Below are 13,462 nucleotides of genomic sequence, written 5' to 3'. Positions count from 1 at the left end.
GGGGAGTATTTGGCAGCTGGTAGCTGTTGCCTCAAATGCTATGGATGAGACAACAATTGAAACTTTGGAATCAAATGCAAGCAAACTCCTATCTTTTGTGACAACACAAGTACAATCAACATTTCAGAAAATCCAGTCAATCATTCAAGGACAAAGCACATTGATGTTCGACATCATTTTCTGAGAGACAATGTTGCAAAAGGTTCTGTCAAGCTGATTTTTGTGGCTACAGCAGATCAGCTAGCTGACATTTTCACAAAACCTCTTCCTGAAGAACGATATATCGTGCTGAGAAGGGAATTGGGTATGTGTGATGTGCAGTCAGCAAGCTAATAAGCTTGGTCCGGGTACTATCAGCTTACTCTCTGTACTTTACAATATTGCTTATTATTTTTGCATGAGGGTTATTTCAAGAGTTTCTTGTTAAATTCACTTCATAAATTAACTATCCGTTATGTGCAGATTAACATGATTTTATGTGTTGAATATTGTTACGTGATTTTGTGCTAATCTATGTGATTTATGGTTGGTGTTTTAGAATTCAAATTTTATCCGTTGCTATATAAGTGGAACTGAGATTAGATTTGTTATTAGATTTTATCTTAATTATTTCACAATGCAGTATTTAAATAAAGTCGGTTTCGTTAATAAAATTCCTAAAATAAATCCCCGATAATGATTCAAAAGGGTTTAAAGTCTATCCTTTCCCCGAGTCTTTATCACTTCTTCTTTAAAAGCGCCCCGAACCTAGGGTTTCATCAATCTTTTCACCGATACACATTCTTCGCCATTTGCTAACGATTGGAGCTCGAGTTGCCATGAGGATGAAGACGCGAGCGAATATCAAGAGTCACAAACCACCTATTTCCAAGAAGAGGGCTTTGGTTGATGAAGATGATCTTGAGGAGATTGTAGCTCCGGTCGATGTTGAAAGCGGCGATGAACAATCAGGCGTTCTGAGGTCTGGTATTGAGAAATCTGGGAAGAAGAGTTAAGTCTGAAGAAAAGGGTGAAGGTTCTGATTTCGCTAGTCGAAAGGTCATCTTGGGGAAACCCTTGTCTGGTAAGGCCTTCATTCTTGCGGTGTGGTTAAGGTTATTTTCCTCACTAGGCTTTGAATCATTCTTGTTGATTTACCTAAAATCTGTTATCCATCTTTGGTCCGGAATTTTATGGGAACTTAACTGAAACTGAATCGGGTCAGGTTGTGTCTTTTGTAAATGACACTAAGATTACTTTGTCACCTCTGTTCTGAATGCTATCTTGAAAACTCCTCCCTCCCCTGTGTCCATTTTTACAAGAGGGGATTTAAGGATGTTGATGGTTTGTCTGGGAAAGAACAGTTTACTTTGATTACTGGGGTAGAGTGTGCTACTGATATCACATATCCCTCCACTACTACCATTGTTCCACTTGCTCATGCATTGTTTAAAGTTTCTATAGAGACTGGTGAGTCCTAGGATGGGTACGCGTTCTAATTTGTCTGCACAGGATATGGTAATTGTTCTCTATGCTGTTGTCTGGGAAACAATTTGATATGGCTGATTTAGTTTTGAAAACTATGATGAGTGTTGTGGATGGGAAGTCATCAACTGGACTTCCATATGGGTTGTTACTTACTAGAGTGTTGAATGGTTTGGTGTGAACGTTGATGGGGCTGAGAGTATCCAAGCTAAGGAATTTCTGGATCTCAAGTGCTTAGCTCAATCAAATTTGAAGCTGGAGAAAGATGGAACCTTATCCACTGTTGAGGTTTGGTGTCACCACCACCTCCAGGTCCATCTCAGTCTGTTGGTGTCGATTTGGGCATTTCTGCAAAGGAGATTTGGATTACATGGAGGAACTGCGAGCAAATCACAAGCAGTTGGTAGATGGTCAAAAACAACTCTCTGAACAAATGAAAGAGTTGTCAAATCAGTTTGATTTTGGAAGGATATAGTTTTTGGAGGAAAGACAGGGAACTCACCCGAGAAGTGCAGCTCTGGGAGTCTTCAATATGAGTTACGCAAGAGGATGTTTGGGTCTTTGCGGGTCTTCTGATGTCAAGTTCACTTTTACTTCTACTGAGGATGGTACTGACAGTCCTAGGCCACGTACTGCTATGGATGTTCTTAAGGAGGCTGCAGGCACTGACTCTGTCTATGCTGATGCTGGAAATTTGGTGATGGAGCAGAATCGTATTGCTGCGGAGCTCGAGAAGAAGTTGCTCAGGAGAAGAGTGATAAGGACGATGAAGAATCCTGATTTCTTCACCTTTTGGATGATTAAGGGGGAGACAATTTAGGAATCTATCTAATTAATAAATAAGACTTGTGTGCTTAACTGTTAGGTACTTTATTGGCCCTATGTTATATTTGCTTTTGCTTCAGACTAAGTTGTTGAATTTGGTTGAATTTGGTATCTCAGGTGGTTTATCCTGAGTTGAATTTGTTTAAGTTGGTTGTTTTGGATGCTTATCTGTATCCAGGTAGTTTATCCTGGTCAGATTATTAGTTTAATATCTATGCAAGTACTTGGTTTATTTGATACTTGATTGCATAATATTTTCTGCTTTGCATAATAGATTGTCATATATCCTATATTTGAATTTGTATGTTGATTTGATATATGTTAGAATTTTAATGATATTAGATTGCTGTATTCAGGGGGAGTATTATTACTTTCCTAAATATGGTGTAATCATCAAAAGGGGGAGATTGATACTCTCAGTGTTTTGATGATCACACTGCCAGCAAGCTAATAGCATAAAACTGGTGCTTGTTAGCGAGCTATCAAAGTTATATATGAATGTGCTAACAGCTTGATGAGTTTCAGTATTATGTTCATTGTCAGCAAGCTTACAGGTTGTCATTCAGGCTTATCAGCGAGCTTACAGCGTGAACAGAATAACAAATGGATAAGGATCAAAGTCGAAAAGCAAGGAGATTTATTAGGAATCGATTTGTAAGGACTTTAATATTTATATATGACTTATATAAATATTAGAGCTCAGTTTTAAATCAGAATTTCAAACAAAAACGATTTCCTAACTTGTAGGAGTGGTTATCTCTAACTCGATCTTATCTATACAACTCCTATCCTATTTCAATTATGGTTTTATACATAACGTTTTACTGAGTTGGTTTACAACGTTTCTACGCTTTTACTCAGTAATCTTCACAAGTTTAAACGTTCAAATTGAGAACAAATTATACGTGAGTTCGGTTGGAACAAGAACGTTGGAATTTGTTAGCAATTGACCGTTGGACTTTGTGTATATATATACTTGAGTGTGGTTTCCGTTTTTGTTGAACAACAAGAACACACTTCAAGCTTCTGAAATACAACACACTTACATTGCAAAATCTTTACTTGAGCTCTAGTACTTATATTTGATTATATATCTATATTGAGTTCATAGTTTCGGTTGTATTACATTCACACATTGTATTGTTCAAAGTGTAAAGGTTTGTTGCTGTGTATCGAGCTTGTGAAACAAGGGAACAAGGGGACTAGTTAGCTAGAAGAGTATACTTGGGAAGTATAGGTCTTGGAGAGCTTTTGGTTCGTGGTTCAGGGGTTTCAGCAAGCTGATAACAGGAACAAGGGATAAAGGGAGTTATATTATTGAATCATTGTAATTGTTGACATTATTGATTAATAATATAATCTCTTACCAGTTGGTAGGGGACCAGGACGTAGACCATTAGGGTTAGGGGTCGAACCTGGCTAAAATTCTTGGTGTTGCTAGTTTACTGATATATCTGTTTTGCATTGCATCTGCATTGTTAGCTAGCTGACTGTTTACTCTGAAATTAACAGCAAGCTGTCTGCGACAGTATAAATATTCGGTAACCTTAAAAATCGGTCATATTAGCCATAACACCTATTCACCCCCCCTCTAGGTGTTTAATTTCAGTTGCCAAAGTTACTAATCAACCAACCGATCCTCAAGCAGTTTTTCCTCACATCACCCTGCTCGAGAGTCAGTCCAAGAAGATCGCGTATCATGTCCTTCCTCTGGCGAGCTGTGGTGGTGAAGCCATGTAGAATAAATGGCCGTCCAGTGGTTCGTAACCCGAGAATGTGATGGACATCCTCCAGTGTAATGGTGGCCTCACCGAAAGGTAGATGAAAAGTGTGCGTCTCTGGACGCCACCTCTCGATAAAAGCAGTGATCAAGCCCCTGTCATGCTTGACCTGCCCCAACTTGAACACCCACTCAAAACCCGCATCATTAATAGCATCCATTATCGCCTGAGGCGGCCTGGTTTGATCAACTACATTCCAGTACTCACCGAAATTCGTCCTGACTCTAAGATCAGGAAGGTCCTGCCACAATTAAAAATACAGGAACTTGTCGGCAGTTTATAGTGAAGCAAACATTAACTTTAATAAATAGCAGTCCATCAAGTCATTACCTTACTATTGTTCCACACTGTAAAGCATAATGTAACGTAACTGTAATTACGATAACTCAACACAACAAAAGACAGGAAACAATACGTAAGTATTATACAGGAATCTACAGGTTGGAGATTCGATACGAACAGACAAAGACAATCAAGATATCTGAGACGAGCATCCGTCCACTGGAAGAAGTTCATTAACATGTTCAAGCCTCAGTGAAGAATAAAGTTCAATATGTTTCTGCTATCAAGATTGCCTGAAGATCAAGTATCAAAGACCAGAAGATTCCAGTATATTTAAATTTGATTATTTATAATCAAATTTATCGAAGCAACATCTAACCCGGAATGACTGATCAAGTAAATTATCAAGCAAAGGATTCAAGGAATTATTTCAGTTCGAGTCGTTCGTGAACCAGACCAGTGCACAGGACGTCAGGACATACGAAAGAATTCAGTGGATTTAATCAACGTATTAAGTGATCAAGTCAATCGAGCTGCTCCAGGATATATTGCCAAAGAATTCATTTGTTATGAACATATATATATATATATATATATATTAATTGTGAATTACTTGAATTTTATTAATTCAAGTAATTAAATAAGCACAATTGATAATATATAAATATATGTATATATGTATTGATGCAAATGAAAATCCAAGTTAAAATGACCAAGTACATGTTCAGTGGAGTTAATTCAACAGGAGCGCAAACTTTGACTTAGTCAAAGTTCGCGCCTCCTCACAAACCTCTGTACTTAGTTTTTTCTAAGTCTTCACTGAAGCCAAAGGTGTAACACTTGGAGCGCCAACTTTGACTTAGTCAAAGTTCGCGACTCCAAGTTGTTTACTGTGTCACAATGCTCATTCAACTTAGAATATTTCTAAGGCTTATTCTCTGTGATGCTTGGCGCATCCTTTGACCAAGGATGAGCGCAAGGTTTGACCCTCCTGTGTCAAGCGCAACCTTTGACCCTCAGTCAAAGGTTGATCCAATTCTCAGAATTTATTCTAAGGCAAAAGAAGGGAGTGTAAAGGAGGCGCAACTTTCAAATATATATGTGTATATGTATATCAAGCGCAACTTTGATATATATATATACACACTATATACTCCAGGCACAACTCTCATTAAAAGGAGTTAGTTTTATTTTTAGAAAACGAATCCGTCCAGGACGAACTCAAGTCGTCCAGGACGAACTCGTTAACCATGGTTAGTTGTTGGAAAGTCTATAAATAGGGCTTTGTGTTTTCATTTGAAAACAACTACACACTTTGTAAGTGCACACACTATACACATTCTCGAGAGTTAAATTAGAAGATCACATTTATCGAGAGTTTGTAATAGAGTGATTGTAGTCTCTGCAGCCGACACTTGTGTTGGAATTTGTAGCACCCGAGGATTATTTCTAATATAAGAATATTCCCCGACTTGCTGGAGTTATTTATTTACGATTGATTTAACATGGACTGAAACAAGATTATCCGCAATTAAATTAAATCGAAGAAATTGGTACGACGTATTCAACCCCCCCTTCTACGTCTGATTGGACCTAACAATTGGTATCAGAGCTTAGCTGATCGATATACAGATCTGAGATCCGTAACCTATCTGAAAAGCTAGCTGTCCGTACAATCGTAATTTTATCTGATAACAATGTCGACACACAAGTTAGGAATCAAAGTACCTCCATTTGACAAGGATGACTACAACAACTGGAAGATGAAGATGTTGCTGTACATCAGAGTTGCAAATCCCATGTTCATTGGGATTCTGGAAAATGGTCCATTTGTGCCTATGAAGATTATTCCTGAATCTGTTGAAAATGGTGTTCGTATTCCACAGAAGTCTGTTCCCAAAGAGAAAAGTGAATACACTGACACTGATAAGGAATATGTTGCACAGGATCATAATCTGCAACTCATAATTGTTGAATCAATGACCAAGACAATGACACATCTGATACTAAGTCTGAAAACTTCAAAGCAGATGTGGGACACTATTGAGGCATTGATGGAGGGATCTGAAGAAGTCAGGGAAAACAGATACGATATGCTAATTGCCAGATATGAAGCATTTCAGGCAATACCTGGAGAGAACATTTCTCAAATCTATGAGAGATTCATGTTGTTGTTGAATGAACTCACCCTGCATGGAAAGACTTATCCACAGAAAGAGATAAACAGAAAGTTCTCATTTGTGATGCCACCCCATCTAGTTGTTAAGACAGAGACCATCCGGGAAAGAAGCGACTTCAGGACTATGACTTTGGAAAAGCTGTTTGGAAAACTGAAGACGTTTGAGATGGAACTTGAACAGAGAAAGATTATATATGGTGGTGGATCAACAGAATCCAAGAGTATGGCCTTGCAGAAGACCACTGCACTGATTGCTGATCAACCATACTTTGGTTATCAACAATTAGTTGAATATGGTATCAATGATCACACTGTTGCTCAGAGTGATTGTTCATCCATCAAAGCTGACTATCCTTCTACCATTACTGAGATTGTAGAAGCTGAAGTTGATGAAGTTTCTGAAGAACCGGAGGATGAGTTCTACACTCAAGAAGAGCTGGAGCAGCTGGAAGATAAGTCAATGGCTTATATGGCTGCAAGGTTTAAGCATATCAAGTTCAGAAAGAACCTCCGGTACAAGAAAGCTTCAGGGAACAAGTTTCAGGGTAAAGGAGGATACTCAGGCTCAGGGTCAAAGAGTACTGGCAGTTTCAAACCAAACATGTATGACAAGAGCAAGGTCAGATGCTACAACTGCAATGACTTAGGGCACTTTGCTACAGAGTGCAGGAAACCTAAAGCAGCTCCTGTCAGAAGCAACTCATATGATAAGAAGAATTCTTATGAGGATCTGAAGAAAGAAAATGAGAAGCTAAAAGCTAAGTTGGAAGCAATGGTGGCCAAGCACAAAGGAAGGGCTTACATTGCTGAGGGAAAAAGCTGGGATGACACAGATTCTGATGATGAACCTGTCCAGAGCAATTATGCTTTTGCATTAATGGCTGACACTGTCGAGGAATCTCCATCTCAGGTATCTCCTGAAATTTCTGTTGATGACATGACTACTGCTGATTATAAAAAGACTATAAATGAACTAGGTCAAGAGATGTATAACTTGCACACTAGTTTATTAGCTTCAGAATCAGATAACAGTAGTCTTTCTCTAAAGATAGCTAAACTTGAAGAAAGAGTAGATGAATTAGCTTTAGAGAAACTCATAAACACTAACCTTAAAGATAGAATTAAATATCTAGAGAATAAGGAGAAGTGTAGTGCAGAAATTGAGGAGTCCCTTAGGTCTCAGATTGCTGACCTAGAAACTAAGCTTAGGGCCTATCAGAATTCTGCCTTTCTACAGAAAGAGATCTTGGATAGTCAAAGGGTTGATAAGAAGGTTGCTATTGGCCTTGACTATAGTTCTTTGGAAAGAGCCAAAAGAAAGAAGAGAAAAGAGAATGAAGGCATATTTGTTTCAGCAGGAACTGAGAATGCTCCTGAAGGAACAAATATACCTAAAATTCTGAAGAACACCAAGACCCCTATCTTTAGAATGGCACAAACAGAACCTCTGATAGAAGAAGACCTTGTCATCAAGGAAGAGTTGAAAAATGAGGAAGTTGTTAAGCCTCAAGTAAAACAGGAATCACAAGAAGTACCTTCTAATACCCATGTCAGAGATGACTCAGATAAAACTGGATTAGGAAGTACTAGTTCCAACAAAAAGAAGAACAACAGGAATGGCAAGTTAGATCCTAAGAACTCCAATTCTAGGAATTCTAATGCTAGAAAGGTTTGTAATAATTGCAATTCTACTAATCATCTTACTCATGCATGTAAAGTGATTAAAGTAGATAATTCTGTTTCTAGCATGCCTAATACTGTTAACATGAATGCTGTTCATTTGCCATGTGGTAGAGTAGGTTGCATGCTATGTGCTATGAATATGATGTCTGCATGTTTTACCATGTTGAATGCATCTTTTTCTGCACCATCTACTATGAATATGAATATGCCTGCACCCTCTGTTGCCCCTGTGGCAAAGACTGCTAGTCCTTCTAAGAAGAAGGAAACTCCCAACTCCAAGTCTAAAAGCACTTCTGCTAAGACTAAAAAGGAGAAGAGTCCAGTCACCCCTGAACAAGCACATGTTAAACCAGTTTCTGTTGATAATCCTGTTTCTACTAAATCACCTGGACCCAAGAACGTCTGGGTACCAAAGAAAGTTTAATCCATTTGTGAATGCAGGGCACAGGAAAGAAGAGAAAAGTTGTGTGGGTTCTTGATAGTGGTTGTTCAAGACACATGACTGGAGAAAAGTCCCTGCTCACAGATGTGGTGATGAGAACCGGCCCAATTGTAATCTTTGGAGATGACAACAAAGGTTTTACAACGGGATATGGTAAGCTGAAAGTTGGAAATGTCATAATTGAAGATATCTCTCTGGTGGAAGGACTCAAGCACAATTTACTGAGTATCAGTCAGTTCTGTGACAAAGGATACGATGTAATCTTTCAGAAGGAAGTTTGCTTAATCCAGAACCGGAAGAACAAGGATCTTACACTCCGTGGTGTAAGAAAATCAAGTTTGTTTATAGCCGACATAGACTCAGCAAGTAAGGGGGAGGTCAAGTGTTTCTACACCAAGGCCTCTGCTGATGATAGTTGGTTATGGCATCGGAAGCTCTCACACTTGAACTTTAAGACTATGAACTCTTTAGTCAAAAGGGAACTTGTGAGAGGATTGCCACAGAAAGAATTCTGTCAAGAAGGACTCTGTGATGCATGTGAAAAAGGGAAGTCAAAGAAAGCATCACACAGGAGCAAAGGCATGACTGACATTGGTTCACCCCTTCAACTGATTCATATGGATCTGTTTGGACCAGTCAACATTCCTTCTATATCAAGGAAAAGATATGCTCTTGTGATCGTCGATGACTACTCAAAATACACATGGGTATTATTCTTACATTCAAAGGATGAAGCAGCACTCGTCATCATTGATCATATCAAGAAGATTGAAAAGGAAGCAGATCTGCCAGTAAGGGCAATCAGATCAGATAATGGAACAGAATTTCGTAATGCTGTTCTTAATGACTTCTGTACTGATAAGGGCATCTCTCGTCAGTATTCAGCTCCAAGGACTCCACAACAAATGGTGTCGTAGAAAGGAAGAACAGAACCTTGATTGAAGCAGCAAGGACTATGATTAGTCAATCAAGACTTCCAATCTATTTCTGGGCTGAAGCTGTAAGCACTGCTTGCTACACTCAAAATCGTACCCTGATTAACAAGGATTTGGATAAGACTCCTTATGAAGTAATGGCCAACAAAAAACCATCACTGAGTTACTTTCATGTGTTTGGTGCAAAATGCTTTGTGTTAAAAGAAGAGCATTTGGGAAAGTTTGATGCCAAAGCTGAAGAAGGCATTTTTCTGGGTTATTCTTTGGAGTCTAAGGCCTACAGGGTTTATCTGATCAATGACGACAAGCTGATTGAAAGCATCAATGTAAGATTTGATGATACCAAACTCCCAAGTCTTCAAAAGGAAAATGAATCTGATTCTCTGGAGTTTGAGAATTTAGAAGACATCTACTTAGGAGAAGATGAACCTGAAGCTGATATAAGAGATCCTAATGCAAATGAAGAGAATGCTGATCCTGAACCATCTGGAGGAAGTATTGGCAACAATACAAATGATCATCATGGTCACAGTGGTCAAAGTGGAGGATCATCAAATAGGATATACATCAGCTCAGGGGGAGTAAGTCAAAGTGGATCTACTAGTCATCACACTCAACACAACTATGATTTTGGTGAATCATCAAGATTGAATCTGCCAAGACAAAGGGTATGGAGTAGAGACCATCCTGTTGAACAAATCATTGGTGATCCAGACACAGGAGTGCAGACTAGAAGAGCAACTCAGAATGAATGCAATTTTGCTGGATTCTTGTCTCAGACAGAACCAAAGAAAGTTGAAGAGGCTCTAAGTGATCCAGATTGGGTATCTGCAATGCAGGAAGAACTCAATCAATTCGAAAGGCAGAAAGTCTGGAAGCTGGTGCCAAGACCTAAAGGAAAATCTATAGTTGGCACTAGATGGGTTTTTAGAAACAAACTGGATGAAGATGGTATTGTTACGAGGAATAAGGCAAGACTGGTTGCAAAGGGTTATTCACAAGAAGAAGGAATTGATTATGATGAAACCTATGCTCCAGTTGCTAGGCTTGAAGCTATCAGGATGTTCTTAGCATTTGCTGCACACTCCAACTTCAAAGTATATCAGATGGATGTGAAAAGTGCATTTCTGAATGGTGATCTGGAAGAGGAAGTCTATGTTGAACAACCCCCTGGGTTTGAAGATAAAGAATTTGAAGACTTCGTATACTTTCTCTTCAAAGCACTCTATGGCCTGAAGCAAGCCCCTCGAACCTGGTATGACACTCTTTCCAAGTTCTTACTTGAAAATGGTTTCACCAGAGGTATCATCGATAAAACTCTTTTCCATAAAAAGCATAAGGATGATATAATTCTTGTACAAGTATATGTCGATGACATTATATTTGGTTCTACTAATGATCTTTTATGCGAGAGATTTGCTAAGTTAATGCAGAGCAAGTATGAGATGAGCATGATGGGAGAATTGTCCTTCTTCCTAGGACTTCAAGTCATTCAGAAGCCTGACGGTATTTTTATCTGCCAATCTAAATACATCAAGGATCTTCTGAAGAAATATGGAATGGAAGAAGCATCTACTGCCAAAACCCCTATGCCAACTGCTGTCAAACTTGATCAGGACAAATCTGGTAAGTCAGTTGACATCACGAAGTATCGAGGTATGATTGGCTCTCTCTTATACTTAACTGCTAGTAGACCAGATATCATGTTCGCAACTTGTTTATGTGCTAGATTCCAGGCTGATCCTAAAGAGTCACATCTTATAGCTGTTAAGCGTATTTTTAGGTATCTTAAGGGAACCCCCAATCTAGGGATTTGGTACCCTAAAGATACAGGTTTTAATCTAGTTGGCTATACAGATTCTGACTTTGCAGGATGTAAGATTGATAGGAAAAGTACTTCAGGAAGCTGTCAGTTTCTTGGACGAAGGTTGGTGTCATGGTATAGCAAGAAGCAACATTCCGTGTCTACGTCTACAGCGGAAGCTGAATACATAGCTGCTGGAAGTTGCTGTGCTCAAATCTTGTGGATGAGGAATCAACTACAAGATTATGGACTCATGTTGGATAAAATTCCGATTCTGTGTGATAACACGAGTGCCATTGCCATTGCCAACAATCCTGTTCAACACTCCAGGACAAAGCATATTGATATCAGGTATCATTTCCTTCGCGAGCATGTCATGAATGGAACAGTAGAGTTACACTTTGTACCTACTGATCAACAAATTGCAGACATCTTCACTAAACCACTAGATGAATCCACTTTCTCTAGACTGGTTGGTGAACTTGGGATGTTAAATATGTCTAATTAATTAGACAAGAAATAACTGCAATTTGTTCGTAAGTTCACAAGTTTTAAAATATACATATTTTCAGGACTTGTGCATTTACAAAGAGCATCCAGTATTTTACATAATTTTCTGATAATTAGTTTTAATTATTTGCCATGATTTATATGATTTGCATGACTTTATGTGATTATGTGATTAATTGCTAAGTGGTAGATATTTAGAATTAATTTTCTTGAAGTATTTAAGTGCTTATATTCAATTAATGAATATTAGTGTTTATTTAATTCATATTTTAATTATATTTAATTAATGGATTTGAAGCAATTCAAATTATTTTAAGTTGTCCATTAATTAAATATTAGTTAAAATCAATGCAGCATAATTTATTAAATATCTGTTGACTAAATCTTAATTTAGTTAAAATTTATTTAATTTAATTATGATATCAATTTATCAAATGAAATTTGATTCAATTCAACTCATTTTATCAAATTGATATTGAGTTAGAGTAAAATCTGCTCAAAATCTGACTTAGTACTATGTATGCGTATAAACTAAGCGCAACATTTGACTAAAGTCAAATGTTGCGCCCAGTTTTAAACATGTATGTGTACACTGAGTTTTTCAACTTAGTTTTTCTAAGTTTTCTTCTCTAGTACTAAACCAAGCGCAACATTTGACCAAGTCAAATGTTGCGCCAATGGTTCTTTGTGGCTGACCAATGTTTTCTTTTCCATTTTCTCGGCCAAGTACGAACTTGCGCCTCTATACAGTCACATGTATAGAGGGCAAAATCGTCAAATCCTTTGTTGCGCCTTTGTCATGCCCTGTGTACTCAGTGAGGGGCAAGTTGGTCTTTAACCAACTTGCGCCTCCTGTTATCTGTGAATATATATACACGCACTTGTTTTTCTTCCGTTTATTCACAAATACACACGCATATACACACGCAGCCAAGACCTCTTCTTTATTCAAAAACAGCCGAGTTCTTGAAACTTCAATCGAACAAAACATCGACGAACTCTTGCCCATTTTTGATTATAAGACTAGTTTTGGATTCCCAGTGTCAAAAGCTTTCTACCCATACCTGTTTCAACACGATCCGTAGCAGTTTTTCGAAAGGGTTTTTCGAAACCTTTAGACTTCTTGGACTGTTTTGTACGTAATTTTTGCATCGATAATTTTCGAAACCGATACCATTATTCTTAGAATTTCAAGGAGAACAACATACTGTAATTTCATCAAAATCTGAAATTCTTGGAATTAGGGTTTTTCGGAGCGTTATTAATTAATTATTTTCGTGACATAAAGTGAATATTTGTTCGTGTTTTTTTCGTGAAACGAAATTTATAATCATTTTTAATTTTAATTAAAAATGGCTGCAAATTTTGATATTCCGAAAACAAATTTCACTATTGTTGAAAATAATAATTTAATTACGCAAGCGAATTATCGACGCTGGGTTCGTTACATGTCAGAATTTTCATTTGCTAGATTTGCTATGACAGAATCAGTTTATCTTAACAAATCTCTACTTCGAGATTTTCTGTCTTCTATTTCTGTTGTAAATGAAGGACAGG

General features: G+C 37.9%; 1 protein-coding gene across 1 annotated transcript; it reads right to left on the bottom strand.

Moving 5' to 3' along the window:
* Positions 1 to 3,894: 3,894 nt before the first annotated feature.
* Positions 3,895 to 13,057, bottom strand: LOC135152797 (protein MAIN-LIKE 1-like). The gene is made up of 3 exons (XM_064093906.1): positions 12,970 to 13,057; positions 4,401 to 4,417; positions 3,895 to 4,311 (listed from the first exon to the last, which is right to left on the bottom strand). Exons 1-3 carry the CDS (start codon positions 13,055 to 13,057, stop codon positions 3,895 to 3,897), a joined length of 522 nt encoding a protein of 173 aa, XP_063949976.1.
* Between the last annotated feature and the right edge of the window lie 405 nt (positions 13,058 to 13,462).

Source organism: Daucus carota, chromosome 5, assembly GCF_001625215.2.
Source record: "Daucus carota subsp. sativus chromosome 5, DH1 v3.0, whole genome shotgun sequence".
Lineage (NCBI taxonomy): Eukaryota > Viridiplantae > Streptophyta > Magnoliopsida > Apiales > Apiaceae > Daucus > Daucus carota.
Note: the sequence above shows the minus strand (reverse complement) of the source record. Positions and strands in the feature narration are given on the sequence as shown.

Bases quoted from the DNA above. Each gene is read 5' to 3' on its own strand.
- LOC135152797 (XM_064093906.1), bottom strand. From the start codon at position 13,057: ATGCAAAAATTACGTACAAAACAGTCCAAGAAGTCTAAAGGTTTCGAA.